The 20,496-nt window shown below is 37.3% G+C and overlaps 4 protein-coding genes and 1 long non-coding RNA gene across 5 annotated transcripts; 2 read left to right on the forward strand and 3 right to left on the reverse strand.

The window, feature by feature from the left end:
* The first annotated feature begins 8,592 nt into the window (after positions 1–8,592).
* On the forward strand, positions 8,593–9,823 carry LOC130968423 (uncharacterized). The gene is made up of 2 exons (XR_009081656.1): positions 8,593–9,150; positions 9,430–9,823. It is a non-coding gene; the product is annotated as an uncharacterized LOC130968423 (long non-coding RNA).
* A 229-nt stretch (positions 9,824–10,052) lies between these two features.
* LOC130932597 (glycerophosphodiester phosphodiesterase GDPDL7-like) lies at positions 10,053–13,098 on the reverse strand. Its single transcript, XM_057861951.1, is given in 9 exon segments — positions 10,053–10,351; positions 10,475–10,964; positions 11,065–11,268; positions 11,271–11,566; positions 11,659–11,694; positions 11,788–12,283; positions 12,383–12,495; positions 12,601–12,882; positions 12,987–13,098. Coding segments are annotated over 9 exon segments (2,328 nt in total).
* Positions 13,099–15,257: 2,159 nt separating this feature from the next.
* LOC130968428 (VAMP-like protein YKT61) lies at positions 15,258–16,638 on the forward strand. Its single transcript, XM_057893696.1, has 6 exons — positions 15,258–15,557; positions 15,641–15,738; positions 15,832–15,936; positions 16,044–16,109; positions 16,209–16,295; positions 16,407–16,638. The coding sequence occupies exons 1-6, from the start codon at positions 15,353–15,355 to the stop codon at positions 16,455–16,457; spliced, it is 612 nt and encodes a 203-aa protein (XP_057749679.1). The 5' UTR covers positions 15,258–15,352; the 3' UTR covers positions 16,458–16,638.
* LOC130968442 (temperature-induced lipocalin-1-like) lies at positions 16,601–18,375 on the reverse strand. Its single transcript, XM_057893719.1, has 2 exons — positions 17,585–18,375; positions 16,601–17,087 (listed from the first exon to the last, which is right to left on the reverse strand). The coding sequence occupies exons 1-2, from the start codon at positions 17,939–17,941 to the stop codon at positions 16,902–16,904; spliced, it is 543 nt and encodes a 180-aa protein (XP_057749702.1). The 5' UTR covers positions 17,942–18,375; the 3' UTR covers positions 16,601–16,901.
* A 448-nt stretch (positions 18,376–18,823) lies between these two features.
* Positions 18,824–20,017, reverse strand: LOC130968435 (temperature-induced lipocalin-1-like). Its single transcript, XM_057893709.1, has 2 exons — positions 19,536–20,017; positions 18,824–19,305 (listed from the first exon to the last, which is right to left on the reverse strand). Exons 1-2 carry the CDS (start codon positions 19,905–19,907, stop codon positions 19,120–19,122), a joined length of 558 nt encoding a protein of 185 aa, XP_057749692.1. The 5' UTR covers positions 19,908–20,017; the 3' UTR covers positions 18,824–19,119.
* Positions 20,018–20,496: the final 479 nt, after the last annotated feature.

The following is a 20,496-nucleotide window of genomic DNA, read 5'->3' on the forward strand; positions in this document are numbered from 1 at the left end:
CAAACTCCTGCGCTGCCTCTGAGACTGCTGCAATTCCGATATCTTCAAGGGGTCAAAGCTAAGGATCAGACCACAAATATCCTCCAATGCTTCTCAACAGTTCGAGCTTTCACTTCTATTTATTTATTTATTTATTATTTTTACTATCTCCTCAGGGATACGAACCATCAATCTGGTCCAAACTCAACTACCACAAAAGCTTTCGGACTATGGCTCTCTCCATGGATCAGTCTCGACGCCTCCAGCGCCAGAAACACTACAGGACTCGCCTCCCTCCTCTCCTCGTCCTTTGGTACTCTGAAGCACACCTCCATTATGCAGATTCCTGCTTCTTCGGTTCAACGCTCCATCCCTGGTTTTCTTGACTACCCAACCACATCAGATCAGGTAGTATTGAAACATGGGGTCTCTAGCAAGGAATTCAACAACCAGAACCCTCAAACACTAAGCTATTTGCTTTTGCCTCTTCTCGGATGATGTTCTTTAATTGTTGCGGAGGATCACGTGTCTACGATCGATTAAGTCCTTCTCCATCTGCCAATTTAGTCACTGTATGTGCTAATTTGTTTCCTTCTCTTGGAACCCATGTTATCCTTGTTTCTGAAATTTCTGTTAACAATTTCTGGATATCTCTGATAATTGCATCAATCTCTTCTATTGAACTTTTCGATTTTAAAGCTTGAGCAAGAGCTTGACAATCTGTTTCAATTATTGATTTGCCCAATTGTAGATTTTGTGCCATAATTAATGCCTCTCTGAAAGCATAGGCCTCGGCTGACAAACTGAAATTGGCTATGATTTTTGTTGCTGAACCAGTTATCATTGACCCCTTCCAATCCCTTACAACAGCTGCGGTTACTGCTCTTCCCGTCTAGCTGCAAAAAGATGCATCAATGTTAATTTTCAACCAATCCTTGGGAGGCGGTATCCAGGTTACTCTTCTGCTTCTCTGTCTTGCTCTGTTATTCTGTATACTCTGAACTTCATCTTTAGCCCTCTTGAATTCTGATTCTGAGATAGCTGCTTTGATCATTGTTGATTTTGGATTAATTCTTATATTTTGAAACACATATTGATTTCTGCTCTTCCACACTGACCAACATAGAAATCCCAGCCTACTTATTAACTCGTCCTACATCTCTTTTTCCTCTTTCCTAATTTTTTGAATGCTTTTCCTTAACCATTCTGCAAAACATTTTACTGAGTCATATGTGGGTAAACACTGTACTTGGGCCCCGAACCAAACTGCTCTTGTCCAATTGCATAATAAAATAGCATGTTCCACTGTCTCTTCTTTTTCTCCACAAATCCTGCACAAAGGACACTTAGTTAGTTTCTTTTTATAGAGATTTGCATTGACAACAATTATATTATGGCAAGCCTTTCATAAAAACATCTTTATCTTTTGGGGAACTTGCATTCCCCATACTTCTTTCCATAGCTTCCCATACTCAACACTTGAAGATGCTTGGTTCATGTCAGCACATTCTTTTTCTTTTTTGGCACATTGATATCCAGTTTTAATGGTATAAATACCATCCATTCTTTTTGGCCAAATAAGCCTATCCTCTTTGTTAATTATGCTGATTGGAGTTATTAGAATCTTATCCCTTACTTGAGGAGGGAAACATTGATGTATCTTTTCCTTGTTCCAACCTATCCCTTCTAACAGAATATCCTTAACCGAGTGGAGCTCCCCATCTCCTGATTTTGGAAGCTTACTTCCTCCCACAATCCATCTATCTTCCCAAATGTTAATTTTTGAACCATCTCCAATACTCCAACTCCCGTGTCTTCTTAGAAAATCTCTTCCCTCCAAAATACTCTTCCATATCCATGAAGCATGTTTATTGTCTTTGGCCTCCCAAAAGCTACTTTCTGGAAAATATATTGCTTTTATGATCTTTACCCAAATGGCTTCAGGGTTATTAACCACTCTCCAAGCTTGCTTCGCTAGATGCGCTAAGTTTTGGCATTCTAAATCTTTGAACCCTAGCCCTCCACTTTGCTTGCTCCAAGTAATTGTATTCCAACTTTTTCAATGAATGTCCTTATTTCTTCCCGGGCTAGCTCACCAAAATTTGGCAATTCTCGCTCCCAAATTTTTGCAGAAATTTTTAGGAAACTTTATAACATTCATCGTGTATGATGGGATAGCCTGCACTACTGCTTTGATCAAAGTTTCCTTACCCGCCTGATTCAACAAGTTTTCTTTCCATCCTTCTAATTTTTTTTGCACATTTTCTTCAATCCATTCTAGTGCCTTTTGCTTTGATCTTTCCCATTTTGCTGGTAGACCCAAATACTTTTCTGGATTGTCCCAAGAAGCTATTCCAAGGATTTTTTCAATATTCACTCTAGTTTGTATGAGGATTTGATATCCAAAGGTGATACCAGATTTATCCAGATTAATTCTCTGCCCTGAAGCTTCCGTATATTGATTGAGAATCTGTATAATCTGATATATCTCTTCTTCTTTAGCTTCTGCAAAAATAATGCAATCATCTGCAAATAACAAGTGAGATATGGCTGGAGGTGTATGTGCCATCTTGAACCCAAAAATTAAATTTTCTCTTTCTACTTTCTTCATTAAAATTGTGAAAACCTCAGCAGCTATAATGAATAAATATGGAGATAGGGGATCCCCTTGCCTTAACCCTCTTTGTGGTTCCAGAAGGCCATCACCATCTTCACCAATTTTTCACAAAAGCCAAAAGCTTCCAGAAGCTTTTCCAAAAAGTCCCACTACATCCTATCATAAGCTTTATTCATATATAATTTAATAGCAAGACCCATAGATCATTCTCTACTTTTTTTAACAAGTTTATTGAAAGCTTCTTGTACTATGATAATATTATCCTGAATGAGCCTTCCTCCAACAAAAGCACTTTGAATCGGTGAAATTAAATCCTCTAACACTTCCTTCATTCTCTGCACTAAGATTTTCGATATGATCTTCTAAATAAAATTACAACAACTGATGGGTCTTAATTGGTTCAAATTTTCTGGCTGATTGACTTTTGAAATAAGAACCACTGTAGTCTGACTGATTTCTTGTGGTAAAATACCTGTTTCAAAAAAATCTTTCACCACTGCATAGACATCTGGGCCTGGCGCTTTTAAACCCCATGCTGAAAACTACCTCCTTTATTTCCTTTTCACTTACCGCTTCAGTAAGTTTTATATTTGTATCCTGAATAATTTTTTTCGGTACTTCTTTGATATACTTCTCCAAATTTCTACTCCCTGATGAAGTAAAGAGATCCCTAAAGTGGTTTTCTATAAGTTTAAGAATCTCTTTTTCTCCTTGAATCCATCTTCCATCTGAATCCTTTAATTTCACAATTCTGTTCCGGTCTCGTCTTTGTAATGTTGTGGCGTGAAAAAACTTTGTATTTTTATCGCCTCACTTAAGCTACTTTAATCTAAACATTTGTCCCCAAAATTTTTCTTCTTGCTCCCATAAATGTGAAATTTTCACTTTAATCTGATTAATTTTCTGTTGTTCTCGATCTGTCATATTAGAACTTTGTAAAAAATACATTCTTTCTTTAAGCTTTTCAATCTCCTTATCAGTTCTCTTAAATTTCCTTTTACACCATCTGCTCAACTCTTCTTTGCACTTATTTCTCTTTTTTATAAACCTATCCCAAGATCTACACTCATTTACTTCCATATCCCAACTTCTTTTTATAAGATCCAAACACTCCTCGTGGTCCGTCCAAAAAGCTTCAAACTTAAACTCCCTTTTGCCTCTAGCTTTTGCCTCCATATTCACTACTAGGAGACTATGGTCTGAGCTCACTGCTGGAATATCTGTAAGAACTACATTTGAAAACACTTATTTCCATTTCCAATTTACTAGTACTTTGTCTAATCTCTCTTTTATATTGAACCCATTCCTAGGATTGCTGAACCACGTGAATTTTCCGCCTTTCAAATTGAGGTCCATGAGTTTATTTGCATCTACGAATTCTCTGAACACCTCTATATGTATTTTTGGTTTAGGATTAAGCCCTACCTTTTCCCCTTGTGTTAAAATATCGTTAAAATCTCCGATATACGCCTGAGACCCATTCAGACAGTTATTACTTACAGAGAGCTCCTCCGATAGCTTCCTTCTTTGCTTAAACACCGGGTCACCATAAACAAAACACCCTTTCCAGCATTTTTCATTTCCTAAGTCAATGTCAGATTTAATAAAGTTATCACACCACGAATAAACATTCATATTTATATTAAATTTCCATAATAAACATAGCCCTCTGGACAATCCCCGGGGATCAACACAAAAAAACTTATCAAAATGAAGCTTTTTCTTAATCCTATTAATCTTCATTGCATTAGCTCTAGTTTTCATCAGGAACACTATGGCCGGTTTAATCCGCTTACACAGATTAATAAGTTCAGAAATTGTCGAGGCGGCCATAAGTCCTCGACAATTCCAACTTACAATACTCATGGCTGAGGGTGGGGCATGATTTGGCCCGCCTCCTCAGCCATAGTATTGTCCCATGCCATAGGTTCTCCTCCTATATTTCTAGTGTTTACCAGCTTGTTTTCTCCTCCTTTTCCGGTCTTCATCCTTTTAGTAGCTTACTTCTCGCTCTCTGCTAACACCTTGTCCCATTCAACATTAGTAATTTGGAGCATCTTCTTGTTTTCTCTTTTTTTTTTTCAGGTTCAATCCCATCTCCATACATCTTGCTAATTCTATCTCCCATTTTGTTGACTTCTTTTGTTCCTGCTCTTCCATATTCTCCTCTGCATCTTCATCACTAGCCAGCTCCACAAAATATTGTTCTCCTTCCATCGATTTTAGGACATGTGTATTCTTCTCCTTTTTTATCTTCTCCTCTTGCTTACTATATGTCTTGGTCCCCCACTGCTCTGTATACGGAGTATCTTTCTCCTTAGCAGGCTTCCCCTGTTCCCTTGATGTGTCTTCATTCATAGCTATAATAATATCCGTGTGTTTTTTTAAGGCCACCCCTAAAGTGACATTCTTTAAAACTGGATGATCTGTTTTCTTTTCTTCTATTCTCCCAGCCTTGTTGTTTTCAAAACGTATTGGACCCATTAATATCTTTTGCTGGTAAAGCCCATTGCTACCCTGATTGGTAGCATCTCCTATAGACACCTCATTTGGGTTTTCACATTGGGCTTTTTTATAACCCCATACCTCCCTCTTTGATCCACTAGGCTTCTCCTTTTTGTTTTCTTTTCTTATCCCGAAACCATTTAAAATATAATTATGTGTTTCTGCAGCTGTCCCATCTCTATCTGTCCCAAAATTCTTCCATTTCTGATTTTCAGGGATTCTGTTACACCATTCTTTCTCTACAACCGCCTTATTCTCACCTAATACTCCTGCCTCCTGCATCCCCTTACTAACACCTCCACTCCCCATACCCTCCGTACTACCAATCCCACTTCTTTCTGATTCCGATTTTTCCACACTCCCTTTCCCCCTCACCCTCTTGCCACGCGCCTCCTCATCTTCATCGTGCCCCTCTTTCCAACCATCCCTGAACCTTCTTCTTTCTTGATTTTCCAAAGCTTTAGCTTGAGGCACCCCCAATCTTTTGGTGAACCTTGGTTTACTTGAATCCCAGCTTGCTATAACTTTCTGATTCTTGCATTCCTTAGCTCCATGCCCCAATCTTCCACAATTCAGACAGTAATGGTCTTGTAACCTTTCATATTTAAAGTGGATCCAAGCATTCGGCAGATCGTATCTTTCAAGATAAAATCCTGTTGGGAGGGGTTCAGTAACATCCAGAGCTACCTTAACTCTTAAGAAGGTTCTCATTGGTTTAGTATCTTTCCATGGATCCTCCACCTCTGAAACTAATTCCATCATGTCTCCTATGACTTTTGCTGTATTCCTTTCCAGTAACTCTAAAGGCACCCCATGAATCTGTACCCAAAAATCCATAAAATCGTGCTTGACTTCAAATACTGATTGGCCCTTCATCCATTCTTGTAGGTTCAGCAAATACCCTTTAATACTTCACGGCCCACCGTTAAGCACCTGCTTGCCTTTTTTCTTGTCTTTGAAACTGAACAGGAGCATATTTCTTTTAATTTCTGAGATAGCTAGTCCCACAGGATTGCCCCATATCCCCAAAATAGCATTCCTGCAAGCTTTCAAATTCATCTCTTTCTCAGTTATGAATTTTTCAATGAGATTCAGACAATCTTCCTTGAAGCCATGTTGTACATGTTTTTCTATTATGATTGTTTTGCCTTCTATAGTCTTTGTAGCTCCAACTCCTCTAACTTCTATATATGACATTGTTTTTACTCTGTGCAGATTAACAATACAACTAAAGTGTGTTATTCGCCGTTGGTGAGTGTTGGTGAAGCTCCCTAAAGAAAAAACTCCTCTTAAAGAACTAGAACCAGACGTTCCTACAATTGACTCTCCTAAAACGAGAGAGAAGTCTCTCCAGATGAGAGAAGGAGGTTGTAACCCCAATCTTCTTCTTCTTTATCAAGGTTCCAACATCTTATTCAAATAGACTCCCAACTAATGTCCAAAAACAAAGAAAACAATAGCTCATTTTATCTAGCTTTTTTTTTTTGGATTATGACTTCTTTGGATCACTCTTACCCAAACACCACCACCTCCTATATTAGTTGGACTTTTAGCCTGGTAGTTAATAATAAAAAAACCGACATACACGAATAGGTTTGAGAAGTTTTTGTCAGAACTCAGAAGTAGTTTTGGTTAAGTGGAACATATTCAGTTGACAACAAAAACAGAAGTACGATGAAGTGGTGTGACTCCTAAAAGTCCCAAGGCCCAAGGGCATAATTGGAATATAACTTGTTGAATCTCCTATATATTCTTTAGGTTTGGGATATGATGAGCAGGATTAGGGTTTTTTGCCTACCGCACTCCGCCTCTGAACTGGCCCTGTCTAGTTGATGCTCTCAAAAAACCCTAACTTCTCAAACGTTCCAAAATGGAGTACATAAGAAATGAAATAAAATAAATAAATAAATTAATTACTGTCTTTCTTTCTCTCTCTCTCTCTCTCTCAATCCGGTTATCGATATCTATCTATATATCTATCTATGTACCTTTGATTATGAGCGCTACGCTTTTCTGTTTCCTTACTTTCACTCTCTCTAGTCTCCGATCTCAAAGAGGCCGTGACGATGGTTGCGGAGTGTGGAATCGAAGGATCGGTCGCCGTTAAGCAACGTTCGCCGGTGGCGTGGTAACCTAATCAGTTGCAGCCATCCATGGATGACGTTGCTTTTCGAAGGTCGATCCTTTTGTTGAGCCAAATCTGAGCCTCACCGAAACCCTAGATCCATGCTCTCTGTTGGCGCGCTGTTTGGTAGAGATGTATGGAACGAGAGATGGGAACGGTGGGTGGTGGTTTTTGCCACCGAGTTCATTTACTTCCCTCCCTCGTTCCATACATCATCTAACAAACACGGTGTTAATTAATAAGTTATATGGGTCCGGTTTTCTTTATTTTTCGCCAGATCTATAGTCCATGAAATCCCTAATTTTGTAATTCCTTTTTTTAACTTGATAACTGTAAGCTTGAATTGTAACCACTGGGATTTTGATACTTTCTCTTATTGATTATGATTATTAACTTGTTTTACTAGGTTGTTCAGGTTAGGTGGCTTCGCACGTGGTTTGAGCAAAGAGTAGATTGGCCCCTTAAAAGATTTCAACTTGCTTGGTTAGACTATGAAGGCCTGAAGTTTCTTGGATCCATATTCTGTCATGTATATTATAGGCATAGACATTTATCCTACATTTTATGGGGCTAGTTTAGCCCGATAATTAGATGAAATAACTAGCCCGATAATTGTATTATTCAATTTTAAGTTACTACTTACGGAGTATTTTGTACAATATTAATAAGTGAAAATTTCACTTGCAGCTTTCGTTTACTCGAGAAAGATTAGATATTTTGTTATTATCCAGAACTTCATATGGGTGTTCACCTACTAATAATCTTTTGATACCTTTTCCAGTTTTCAGTGTATATGTTTGTTGAGGTTTAAGTGATGCATTAATGCAGTACAAAGACAATTTCTTTCAAAACTTTCTTTTCGGTAAAATTGGTGCCGTTTTATTCAATTTAAAATTTAAAGAAATACGGTGATTTTCTGCGTTCATAAACTAGAAATATAGGAAATTTCCCTATCAACGGAGGTATCCAACATATTTTGTCGCAGGAAAATAATGCGTGTTGTTATAAATGGATTCAGTAATTAATTATTCTACAAATGAAGAGAAAAATGATTAAGTATAATTTATTAATTATACAAAAAATAGCAGGACAGAAATTGTGTATGTTTTCATAAGGATTTCCAATGTTAATGACAAATTTGAAGGATAGTGCTAGATAATTTTGGATTTAAAATTTTGATCTCGTATACATTTGAATTATTGGGTTTGAGAGTCTGAGTTATACTTTGGACTTACCAAAGTGGGAGAAACTGAGATGGATCTAATTTATTTTCAGAGTAGGATTGAATGAAAATCTTAATCAAATTATTGCACACATTATATTTATCGTGATCTAAACATTTTTGACGGGCAAGTAGGTGAGAAGATTTGAGCCTTTCTAGAACTAGTTATCGCACCAGGGGCATAATTGAGAAAACAATGGCCTTCCTTAGGCCTATATAACTGTTGGAGTTACACCCGTGCAAAAGCAGGGTTAGGGTTCTTGTGCCACACTCTGATACTGAAAGTGCTATCTATCTATGATGTTACAAAATCCCTAATCTCTCACTCTGATTAAAAAAAAAAAAAAAAACAAAGGGAAACATTCATGGAAGCTATGAACTGCTTCTGTCTCTCTCTCTCTCTCTCTCTCTCTCTCTCACAGACGCAGTTTCAGTTTAGCATAAGCCTTGTGATTTCTTGGATCTTTCTTATCTTTTGCTCTCTTTCTCTCTGATCCCGATGAGGCTGTGACGATGGTTGCAGAGTGTGGAATCGAAGGACCGGGCGCCGTCAAGCAATGCTCGCCGGTGGCGAGGCAATTCCATTGCAGCCATCCATGGCGGCCTTGCTTTTCGATGGCCGGTCCCTTGCTAGTACCAAATCTGAGCCTCCACTGGAACCCTAACCCTAACCCTATTCTCTCTGTATTTTGGCGGCATGTTGTGAGTACTATGTTTGGTAGAGGTGTATGGAATGAGAAATGGGAAGGGCGTTTTCGGTTGAGTTCATGAACTTCCTCTTCTTCATTCCATACATCATCTATCTAACATTGTCTTAATAGATTCAATCCTATTAAAGTAGTTATAGACTTTAGTTTAGCTTCATGAGCTTGGTTGAGCTACTTGTCTGAAACTAATTTAATTTTGGAATGGCTTCTTTTTATCATAACGTTCATTTTAGGTAGGTTTTTTGGTTCTCACTAAAATGTTATGCCATTGCAGAGAAGTTGGCAGCTACTGGAAATGCTCAATTACTTATAGTTCTTGAAGGCAGCAACTCAAGACCATGCCTGCAATGTCTTAAGGGATCTGGAAGAAGATTGGCCAATTGAAAGATTACAATGTACCAGAAGATTGCTTGCATTGAATCTTCCCCAAGTGGTTGCTGCTTGCTACGCGAAGTATATTGTTGCTGTATAGTGTAGACATGAATATGTAACTTTTGGTTTTGCATAAGTCCTAAGACTCTGAGTGATAATTATTCTTTCAATTCAAAGATATTTGATCTTGTGGTTCAATGTAAGTTAGGCAGTTTAATATTAGTATGACAGCTGGATTCTTTGATTTACGATTGATGGTATATGTATATATAATATATGCGTGATTCTGTTTAGAATTTGCCACATAATATTTTTTGTGCTTACCAAATGTAATTGGGAGATTACCTTTTGAAACAGCTCTGTGCGGATATATATTGGTTAACGAAGTTAAGGAAATGGCGAGTATGTATAAGCTGATTAATCGAACTAATATCATAGGCATTCTATATATAGTACAGTTTGAGATGCACACATGATGTTGGAATAAAAATGAAGACCAAAATGTTCATCTCAATTAGAATTGCATTAATGGCCAGTGAAGAGAAGAGCAAACACAAGGTATACCACCAGGGAGAGACCAATGTTGACCTTATTTACCCGGAAACTTGAAGAGGATGCAGGTTTGGTGGGTGGAGGATGAGCACTTGGTTCATCTTTAGAATTAGAGACTGCAGGAAGCGGTGGATCGACAACGTTGTCAACCTCGAGAGGTGGAAGTGGTGATTCTGCTGGTGGTAGAGTCTGAGGATCAACAGTGCTCATCAGGTCACCAGGTTGAGCTGGTAAAATGGTAGGCACATGGTTTGGATCGCTACATGGGCTTCCTGCAACCAAGAAAAAGGTAACATGTAAGAACTTATAGTTTCTAGGAAAATTTTGTTTCATGTTTATCTCATTAGAATGAATGAAACTAAGAAAGTTGAAAGAGCTAGATTGTGATTACTTACTCATATATCTACTTGCAGTGGCAGGAAAATCGGTTACAATGCCGTCGACCTTAGCATTTTGGATAAAAGTAGCCATGGCTATATTAGGATCAGACCAGAAGTCAAATGCCAAGGTTATGAATTCGTTTTTGAGATTATGAACGAATACTGTGAGGTTTGCATCTTTCAATTCCCGGACAACGTTAGTCATTCCTTCTAACAATGAACCTCCTCCCTCAACACTAAAAACAGCGCTTTTCACAAGATTCACCGCATCAGCGTACTTCTTAATTTCATCGGCTGTTGGCCTTGGAATGTCACCTATTCTGTCATCAACTAACAACACTCTTTTGTAGGATGGGATATCCTTAAACTTGGTTAACACTTGGCTGTCATCTGATTGGATCAACACTTGCTTTGTGGATTCCTTATCAAAGCTAGCGTTACTCAAAGCACTGCTGACGGCTCCCACAATGTCAAGGCTTCTATTTGATGCAAGGTAGGCGGCGTTCTGTGAGGTAAACAGAGAGATTTAGTTGCAATTGTAGTAGCAACAACAGATATTAACCATTGAGAAGCACTATATCATGTTTCTCTTGCTGCTAACTTACCTGTATGTTTATCAAAATGCCAGGAACTGCCTTTGTCTTGGCCAATTCCAAAAATTCAGCCAGGGTGACGAATTTACCGCTGTTCTTCTCTGCTGGGTTTCTTGGGAAATCTGGGCCTTCAGCATTATAGATTTGAGCTGAAATGATAAATTTATACTTTAAGTTCTTCATTGTTCAGATCTTGTGGAAAGTTATTATCAAGTTTAGCAAAGGAATTTACGTTTTAAGGTCTGAATCTCGCTCCATGTAAGGTCAAAGGAGAAAATTCCACTTTTTGCTTGAACTTCTGGGATGGTGGAAGTTCGAGGCATAAACTTTGTCACTGCAGTTGTTTCTTGTATCAGGTCTGCAGCGCCGGAGCAGAAGGCTGTTCCATCTTTTGACATTTGAACCGAGCAATCTATAATGTCAGAACCATCATCTATTGCTTGTTGATATGCAAGATCAGTGCTACCCGGATAAACACTGCTTGCTCCGTTGTTGCTTATGATCAGAGTTGGTCCTGCAGAAGCAAATGTGTAAGTTTACAGATTTGTGATTGAGGGCATCTCATCTATGGATGCGAAAATTGCAGTTTCAAGCTTAGCAACATACCTTTTTTTGGCAAGCTTTGGTTGTTTGCAAAGCATGCTGCGAAAACAACAATTGTCAGTTAAGGTTAAAGGAGTGTTTGGTATTTGCAAAATGACTCTGAATTGAAGGTAGAAGGATTTGTCATCTCACCGATGGCATTCGATGCTGTTGTTGGGAAATCAGTGACAACACCATCAACAGAATCCCCCTTGTCTGTGAATTGCATGTACTCAGCAGTAGGATCGTAACTGTAATTATAACTTAAGGTGAAGTCATTAGCAAAACCAGAAGCATATACTTCTAGTCCTAATTTATGTGCATCAGATACAAGTTTTGTGGGAAGCCCAAGATAATTGTCTGGCTTAACCGGCCATATGTACTCCTTTGGAACCATTATGGCTGAGGCATATGACTTAATTGCCAAAAGATCCTTCACAATGGTACCATATGGCTGCTTTGTTGTGGGTTCAACCTCATTTGCACCCAGAAGCTGAAATATGATCTTAGTTGTCTTGCTCACTTTCCCGTTGATGCTCTTTAAGAAACCAATCTCTGGAGAAGAAACATAGTTTATCTGATACTGGGTCACCAATTCAACAACCCTATCCACAAACTTCACACCTTTCTGAGTGTAAAACGCTTCATACTGCAGCAACAGAACATTCCATCAATTATAACATTCAAGAAAAGCAAGGCTCAAGGATTTTCAGCTTTTCACATTTGCTACTAAGAAATGGTTAAGAACCTGAGCATTCAACCAAAACTTGGGTGGGGACTGGTCGCCTAGGACAGCATCAACATTAAGAACTGGGAGGGATTGGTCATAAAAATCAGGTCTAGTATAAATGGACTGAACCACTGTGGCAACACATAGCAAAAAGGTAACATCAGTTCCAAACCTACAATCTTGTTACATTAATTAATGAGAAAAGAAAGAAATTGTAGATTGACTGAAAGACTCACTAAACACATTCTCGTCAATATCTTTTGCAGTGTAATCGACAGCAAAGTATCCTTCCACATTCTTGCCATTGATATTGTAGGTTCTTGTCTTATTCGGATCGAAAACATTTATATTTGTTGATTTGTCAAGCGTGGTGCCGGTGACACAAAAGGCACCACCATCTTTTGTCAGTTGAAGATTGCACAAGATGGTGGTGTCCTTTGCAAATGCCAATGCATTTGGTGTGCCTTCTGGGAACAGACCCGAGAACCCTCCGCGGGATACTACAAGAGGTTCATTCCCTGCATAATTCACCAATCACCATTATATAACATTGCATCTCCTAGAACCATCATATGATCAAAAGCATCTTAGTATGAGAAACAAAAGTGCAGAGATTACAAACCGCTTAAGGTTGTCCACTTTCTCAAAGGTGGTTTTGGAAGTGGAACTTGTTGGGCAACCGTTGCATGCACCAACAAGGAATAAAGAAACAAGCTTGTGATCATTTTGTTCATTCCCTGTCAGAGTTTAACCTCAATTTCAATCAAACCTACCCATTGAATCACATTACAAAGAACAAACAATGATGGTAATAATAATAATAACAATCATTCATATATCAATTCATTCATTCAATCTCATTTACGGTAAAGTTCTCTCTTCGCTAATCTAAAGAATATAGATCAGAAGGAATTAATTTAATTAAATTTGATGACACTATAAAGTAAACAAAAGTTAATTGTATGAAACAGTAGGTGCGTACCCCAAAATGTATACTCATATCTTGATTTATTTGACGAAGGAAACTGGCATTCCCCAGAGTTTTTGACGAGTAAAACCCTCAAGGGAATGTGATTAGGAAAGTATTAAGAGGAAGAAATAAATTGGTGTTTAAGATCAATGCAAAAATGAGATTCTATTTTTCACAATTTAAATCCACACATTTTTTCACGCATAAATAGCTGGTTAGTATTTGCTTTCTAGGGACAACCAATTCAATGTCATTTTTGGAATATGATTTTTCATTATTTGCTGATTTTGGTTACTCTTGTTCAATGTTAGTTTGGTCAAACTGAAACTTTGTTGCTAACTAACCAAAAACTGAAACTCGTTGCAAGTTGCAACTGACACTTTTGGATTTCAATACATTAAACTACCATGCTTCCTTTTCATCCAACTCATTATTATTATATTCCACATATAAGCATATAACTGACTGTTAATTCGTTTGTCATACTCATCTTGTTTGCAAATTTATGTGCTAAAACTACGGTCGAAATTTACATCCATCATATCTAGTGTCTAAATTTGTTTATTTTGTTCACTTCATTAAAAGCATCAGAAAATTGCAAAACATTATATTGTTTTGATCCATCGAGAAATATTCATCAGTATAATGTAAATTAAAATTGATATACTTTGATAGAGCGGACCATTAGTTAACAAAGTTTTAAGAGTAATTTAGCTTGTTAAGATTGGCATATATCTTTTACCGAATCTTTCTTAATCTTGAATTATATTATTATAATAATATTATGAGATATTATATATTATTTATGTGTTGTATCTTTAACAATATATTTTTTCTCATTAATGAGATTTTAAAATTTAAAAAGATCTCAGTTTCATACTTTCTCTTTTAATATAGATATCTCAGTCTATTTAAAGCCCTCAAAGTTCTCTTCCATAAAATTGAATATTGTCAAAAGAAAAATAGTAAAAAACACTACTCACACTTCAATGACTTCTCCTTTTCTCTCAGTTTTCTACGTTTTCTTCTTCCAAGCATTCAACAAATACACCTCATTGATGATGATGCTGATTCTATAAGCGTTGACCGAAGCATCTTCAGTTTACCAGAGAACAAGCGTTATGAATGAAAGAACATGTTAAAGGGTCATGTTGAAGCATGGTATGTTGGTTCTTCCCATGGTTGGATTGTGCTTTTGGATCAGAATAGAATTCCACTTCTTATAAATCCTTCTTCTTCCACTACCATTAACCTACCACCTCTTTCCCTTTCATTCTTGCACCTTGTCACATATTCTTACTTTGCTAAATACTTAAGAAAAATCTTCATAGTCAAAGCAGTTTTGATGTGTTAGTTCCTCTCTTTCAAACTCCATTCTTGCCATCATATATGGTTCTAACTATAAGATTGCTCATTACAATTCTACAACTTGGTTGAGCTCTCTAATGATAAGCAATTTTATTGTGACATTGTGTTCAGCAACAACTAATAATTAATAATAATAATAATAATCAATCATGTTACATATACATAAAAAATTAACAACTAAATCCATAATTTATAAAAAAGTATATTAAATACAAAATATGCACGTGACATTTTCTATAATGAATAAATAACGGTGGAAACTCAGGTGAAGTCGACTTCACGTGAAGTTGATATCCGAGAGCCGTTGGATGATCTGACTGATTCGACTAAATTTTCATCCAACGGCTATCGGACTTCACGTGAAGTCAACTTCACCTGAGTTTCCACCATAAATAACATGAACCCACCCCATTGAACGTACTGCTTGATTTCAACGAAGGTAATATATTATAAACTTTCAACTTTCAACTTTCATTCACTTGATTTGATTTTATTTTATTGGGACAAAAATAAATAGTAATAATAAAGCAAATAAAATAAAAGTAGTAGCGTTAGGCCGTTAGCTTGCTTTCTGTTACGGAGTGGTAGTTATTGGTTAACGAATAACGGTTAGTTTCCCATTCCCAAGACCAAGATCCAAAGGAAAGAGAATGAAGATCACAGCTCTGTTCGTTTTGAAATGCAACGCCACTACCACCACTGATGGATCGGATCCACTCATTCTGGCTAACGCCACCGACGTAAGCCAGTTCGGTTATTTTCAGCGTTCCTCCGTCCGAGAATTCATCGTCTTCATCGCTCGCACCGTCGCCAAACGCACTCCTCAAGGCCAACGCCAATCCGTCCAACACGAAGGTACGTCCATAAATTCTGATTTCTGAATTTCTTGATGCCATTATTTTCATGTCTGTCAATGTTTATTGGCTTGTTGATTGCAGAGTATAAGGTTCATGCTTACAACCGTAATGGCCTCTGTGCTTTGGGGGTTATGGATGATCACTATCCAGTTCGAAGTGCATTCTCTCTTCTCAACAAGGTTCGCACCTCTCTCTGATCTGTGATTTTTCTTTTTCTTTCGGTTGGTTCATGTCTGTTGATTTTTTAGGTCATAGTAAATTGAATGTTTCAGGTGATGGATGAGTATCAAAAAAGTTTTGGCGAGTCATGGAGAACTGTTGACAAAGATAGCACTCAATCATGGCCCTTTCTGGATGAAGCTTTGATCAAATTCCAGGCAAGCAATCTTCTCCAATCCAATCCGATCCGATCCGATACTCGTTATATATTATAATCAAGTATATATTGCTTTCAATTTGCTTGTTGCTATGGTCCAATTTTCAGGACCCTCATGAAGCTGACAAGTTATTGAAAATTCAGAAGGATTTAGATGAAACAAAAATCATTCTTGTAAGTATTACATAATCATGCAACAATTAATGCTCTCATACATATACTAGTATTGTAAAAGATGGTTATGTATGTATTCCTTTGTTACTTTGTAAACAGCACCAGACTATTGAGAGTGTTCTTGCAAGAGGGGAGAAGCTAGATAGCTTAGTTGAGAAGAGTTCTGATCTAAGTGCAGCATCACAGGTACATTAGGATTGCATTTAATGGGTGTGACTTTTGTAGGTAGACATTATATGCATCATTGAACATTGTTGCTGAAACAAGTAACCGATGCTGGTGTGAATTTTGAAACAGATGTTCTACAAGCAGGCAAAACAAACCAACCAGTGTTGTACGGTTTTGTAGACTCTAATATCATGATCCACTCATTCCACCTGATCTTGACAACGAGGTGGTTAATTGTTTAGGACAAAAGAGCTGCTTCTTTTTCTTTATCATTCTCAAGTGTTTGGTTTGCTTGGTCAAATTCTGGATTTCAGACACGGAACTGAATATTGAAAGAACTTGCAATATATTTTTAGTATGATATTAACATTGTCTTTTCAATTTTGTTCATCATCAGCGTATTCATAATGTGATGATTTTCCACATCTCTCTTACAAATCACTGTAAAGAAACTTCTATAACAACCAAAGCATTCAACCATCAACTTTAACCTTTGGGCTTATATAGTCTATTTTACAAAACACAAGCGATACTGAAACCATTCAAGTACTTAACACAACCAAAACAACCAATACATGAGATTCAGACATAATTGCAGCATGAGATATTTCTTCAATCTAATACCTATTTCCCAAAAAGGGATTTGATCCACCAAATGCCTTTGGTGTCTTTGGGGCCTTCTTCTCCCTCAGGTGGTGTCTCACTCTGTGGAGTCTTGTGGAGTTTGCTCACATCATACCCCACATCCTTAGCTTCCTGAACAAGCGCATTGAAGACCTCCTCATCTATTCGGTTCTTCCTTGACAATATCTAAAGCAAAATACCAGATGAGAAGAATTGAGCACATCATAATCAATTCCCACTATTTCACAACCTTTGATTCACCTTATTCAACATTCCAACATATTTTCAAATGACAACCCCAATTGAGAATTCCAAATGTTTCACCTTTGATCTTCCCATTCCAAACCAACACACCCATTTGTGATTGTGAAAAGATAACTTTGACATGGAAAAGTGAAAAGAGAGAGAGAAATTCACTTACCCAAAGATATTTCCTACTGGGTTGGCCAATGAGAGCATACTGATAATCATCATATCTAGCTTATCAAGTTGTTTGGTTCTAGTCTGTTTTGATATTATAAAGAAATTGTACTAGTGACTTATTATTTACTTCCTACTCAAAATTCTAATATCAAAGCATGATGAAAATCATGGGAATACTTTTTCATTGATTAATTCATTTTTCTCCAAGTAACAAGGTGAGAGATAAACTGAAATAAATTCAAACAGAAAATTTTGTTTACCCAAAGATATTTGGTGGTTGGCCCTCCAATCACAGCATGTTGATAATCATCATCGATGTACAAAACCCAGTAGTCTCCAACAACAGGGATGATGGGTAAGAATGGAGGGACATAGAACTTGACCTTGAGCTTTGCCTCGTCGCTTTTCGGATCAGCCTTGTATGCAGTTCCTTCAATGGAGACCTTCTTGCCATTAGCATAAGTCTCATTGAGCACATGCACAGTTCCATCATCATTGAGTGTGTATGTGGCTCTTGTGTTCTCACCATTCTTTGGCTGAAAGAATGAAGGGAAACTCGCTATCTCATACCATCTACCCATGTACCTCTCCACATCAAGGCCCTTCACCACCTTCATCTCTTACTCTTAGACACAACAGAAAACAGTTTTGTACCTTCAGTAGGTTTAGTTTCTTTGTGCTGGTGATGGTTTTTGATAAGGGTTGGATAATGGATTCAGATTCTTTTGATGAGAGTACTTGGAAGTGTGTCAATGAAGCACGTTGCCTTGGAGAATTATAGGCCTTACTCGTGTACATACATGTGCTGATGTGCCCATGGTTCATATGTATTGTAGTGGAGTTTCTAGGACCCTCTCACAAACAGAACGAGACTCTGATGTTCATATTTTCTTTCCCTCCTTTATCTTTGATAGAAAAAGCTAATAGAACTGATTGGAATATGACAAAACTACGTCTATTCAAGTGTGAACACAACAACATGGGCCACTGTCATCTCAAAACTCTAACAGATGCGTGCACCTCAAGCCACACTTTGCTTCAGAGACTACTCCTTACCTATTTTTCTTTTCTTTGTTTGGTTCCCACCTCATATTACTAATAACAACAGCAACAAACAGAATAATACTACATGAGTACTGGGTAGCGGGCTTTAGCACTTAACCCTCATGAGTTGGACTCATTTTCAACCATACAAAACGTGAAATTTCACAATGAAATGCAAAATAGAATTGCCAAAAGCACACATGATGATGATTCTCTTTTCTTTGGGACATACTGTTACACTGGTATCACTACTGAATTACAAGGCCAAAGGCCAAGCTCGTAAGGTTTATAATCACCCTTATGATATCTGTCTGAATCTGCCATGAAATTTGTGTGCGCTTACTATGAGATCTTATATTCTTATTACATCATTGATGCGTGGTTCTAGCAAAAGTTCAAAATACTATCTCAAGTTTTCGTATAGTTTAGGTGGCAAGTAGTTTTGTTCATGGACGTATTCATAAGTCTCTATGCAACAAATATTTCACAACCCAGATTCAGCATATACAAGCACTTTTAAGTTCCAATTACTTCATTGATACCCTAAAGCTTTCAACAAAAACAATAAGAACATACACAAGCAAAGCATCAAATTTCAACTTCAACCTATCAGCTTAGTCTATATACAGAACAAACCAATACATTCATCACCAAGATCCAAACATAACTACTACAATTCAGACTTCTTGACCCCTTTATTTATAACATGGAATAACTCTCGAACCTCATCATCATATATAGCACATCATATCTATCTCCCCAGAATGGATTTGATCCACCAAATGCCTTTGGTGTCTTTGGGGCCTTCTTCTCCCTCTGGTGGTGTCTCACTATGTGGAGTCTTGTGGAGTTTGCTCACATCATACCCCACATCCTTAGCTTTCTGAACAAGCTCATTGAAGATCTCCTCATCTAATCGGTTCTGCCTTGACAATATCTAAAGCAAAATACCAGATGAGAAGAAATGAGCACATCATAATCAATTCCCACTATTTCACTACCTTTGATTCACCTTATTCAACATTCCAACATATTTTCAAATGACAACCCCAATTGAGAAATCCAAATGTTTCACCTTTGATCTTCCCATTCCAAACCAACACACCCATTTGTGAAAAGATAACAACTTTGACATGGAAAAGTGAAAAAGAGAGAGAATTAACTTACCCAAAGATATCTCCTACTGGGTTGGCCAATGAGAGCATACTGATAATCATCATCAATGTAGAGAACCCAATAGTCACCAGTAACAGGGATGATAGGCAAGAATGGAGGAACATAGAACTTGACCTTGAGCTTAGCTTCATCGCTATTGGGATCAGCCTTGTATGCAGAACCTTCAATGAAGCCTCTTTTGCCATCACTCCAAGTCTCATTGAGCACGTGCACGGTTCCATCCTCGTTGAGAGTGTAGGTGGCTCTCGTGTCAACACCATTTTTGGGTTGGAACCTTGATGGGAAGGACGCTATCTCGTACCACCGACCCATGTAGCGTTTCACGTCCAGGTTCCTTACCACAGACATCTCTTTCTCCGCCATTGAAAGAACAGAATAGAAGAGGGGTTTTCTTGTTGTTGTGGGGTTTTGTTGTTGTAAGAGGGTTTACGGTTTATGATTATGAGTTCATGAGATTGATAAGGTTCTCTTTATTTAATAAAGTTGTTGAATTTGGATAATGAATTTCAGATTCTCTCACCGATATTTGGGTAAGGGGTGTTGTCGTGGGCAATTTCAGGCCTTCCACGTGTACCTTTCCATATGGTACTTTCTAGTATCTTCTACCAAAATACCTCTCATTTTAAAAGATTTAAGAAAAAACAATTATATCATTTAATCCCTTTCACGTATAAATTGTATCATATACATTATTTTTGTATAATCTTATTTTGTCATAATAGAAAATCAATTATCAATCAGTTATCACTTATCACATATAAAAATATGTATTAAATATTTTATATTTTATATTTATATTATTTTAAAAATTAAGTATTTATCTATTATAAATTCATTATTTTATTAATTAATTATTTAATTAAAAGATATATAAATAATTGGGCAAAACACTAAAATAAGCCAAGGGGAAGAAATTTTTACGTAAATCCGCCAAACCAAAATTTAGTTCATG

Source organism: Arachis stenosperma, chromosome 1 (genome assembly GCF_014773155.1).
Source record: "Arachis stenosperma cultivar V10309 chromosome 1, arast.V10309.gnm1.PFL2, whole genome shotgun sequence".
NCBI classification, from domain to species: Eukaryota; Viridiplantae; Streptophyta; class Magnoliopsida; order Fabales; family Fabaceae; genus Arachis; species Arachis stenosperma.

Coding starts and splice junctions, on each gene's coding strand:
- LOC130968428 (XM_057893696.1), top strand. CDS start 15,353: ATGAAGATCACAGCTCTGTTCGTTTTGAAATGCAACGCCACTACCACC. Junction 15,739..15,831: donor CATTCTCTCTTCTCAACAAG/GTTCGCACCTCT, acceptor TGAATGTTTCAG/GTGATGGATGAGTATCAAAA. Junction 16,296..16,406: donor ATCTAAGTGCAGCATCACAG/GTACATTAGGAT, acceptor ATTTTGAAACAG/ATGTTCTACAAGCAGGCAAA.
- LOC130968442 (XM_057893719.1), bottom strand. CDS start 17,941: ATGAAGGTGGTGAAGGGCCTTGATGTGGAGAGGTACATGGGTAGATGG. Junction 17,088..17,584: donor CAACCACCAAATATCTTTGG/GTAAACAAAATT, acceptor ATTTTGCTTTAG/ATATTGTCAAGGAAGAACCG.
- LOC130968435 (XM_057893709.1), bottom strand. CDS start 19,907: ATGGCGGAGAAAGAGATGTCTGTGGTAAGGAACCTGGACGTGAAACGC. Junction 19,306..19,535: donor CCAGTAGGAGATATCTTTGG/GTAAGTTAATTC, acceptor ATTTTGCTTTAG/ATATTGTCAAGGCAGAACCG.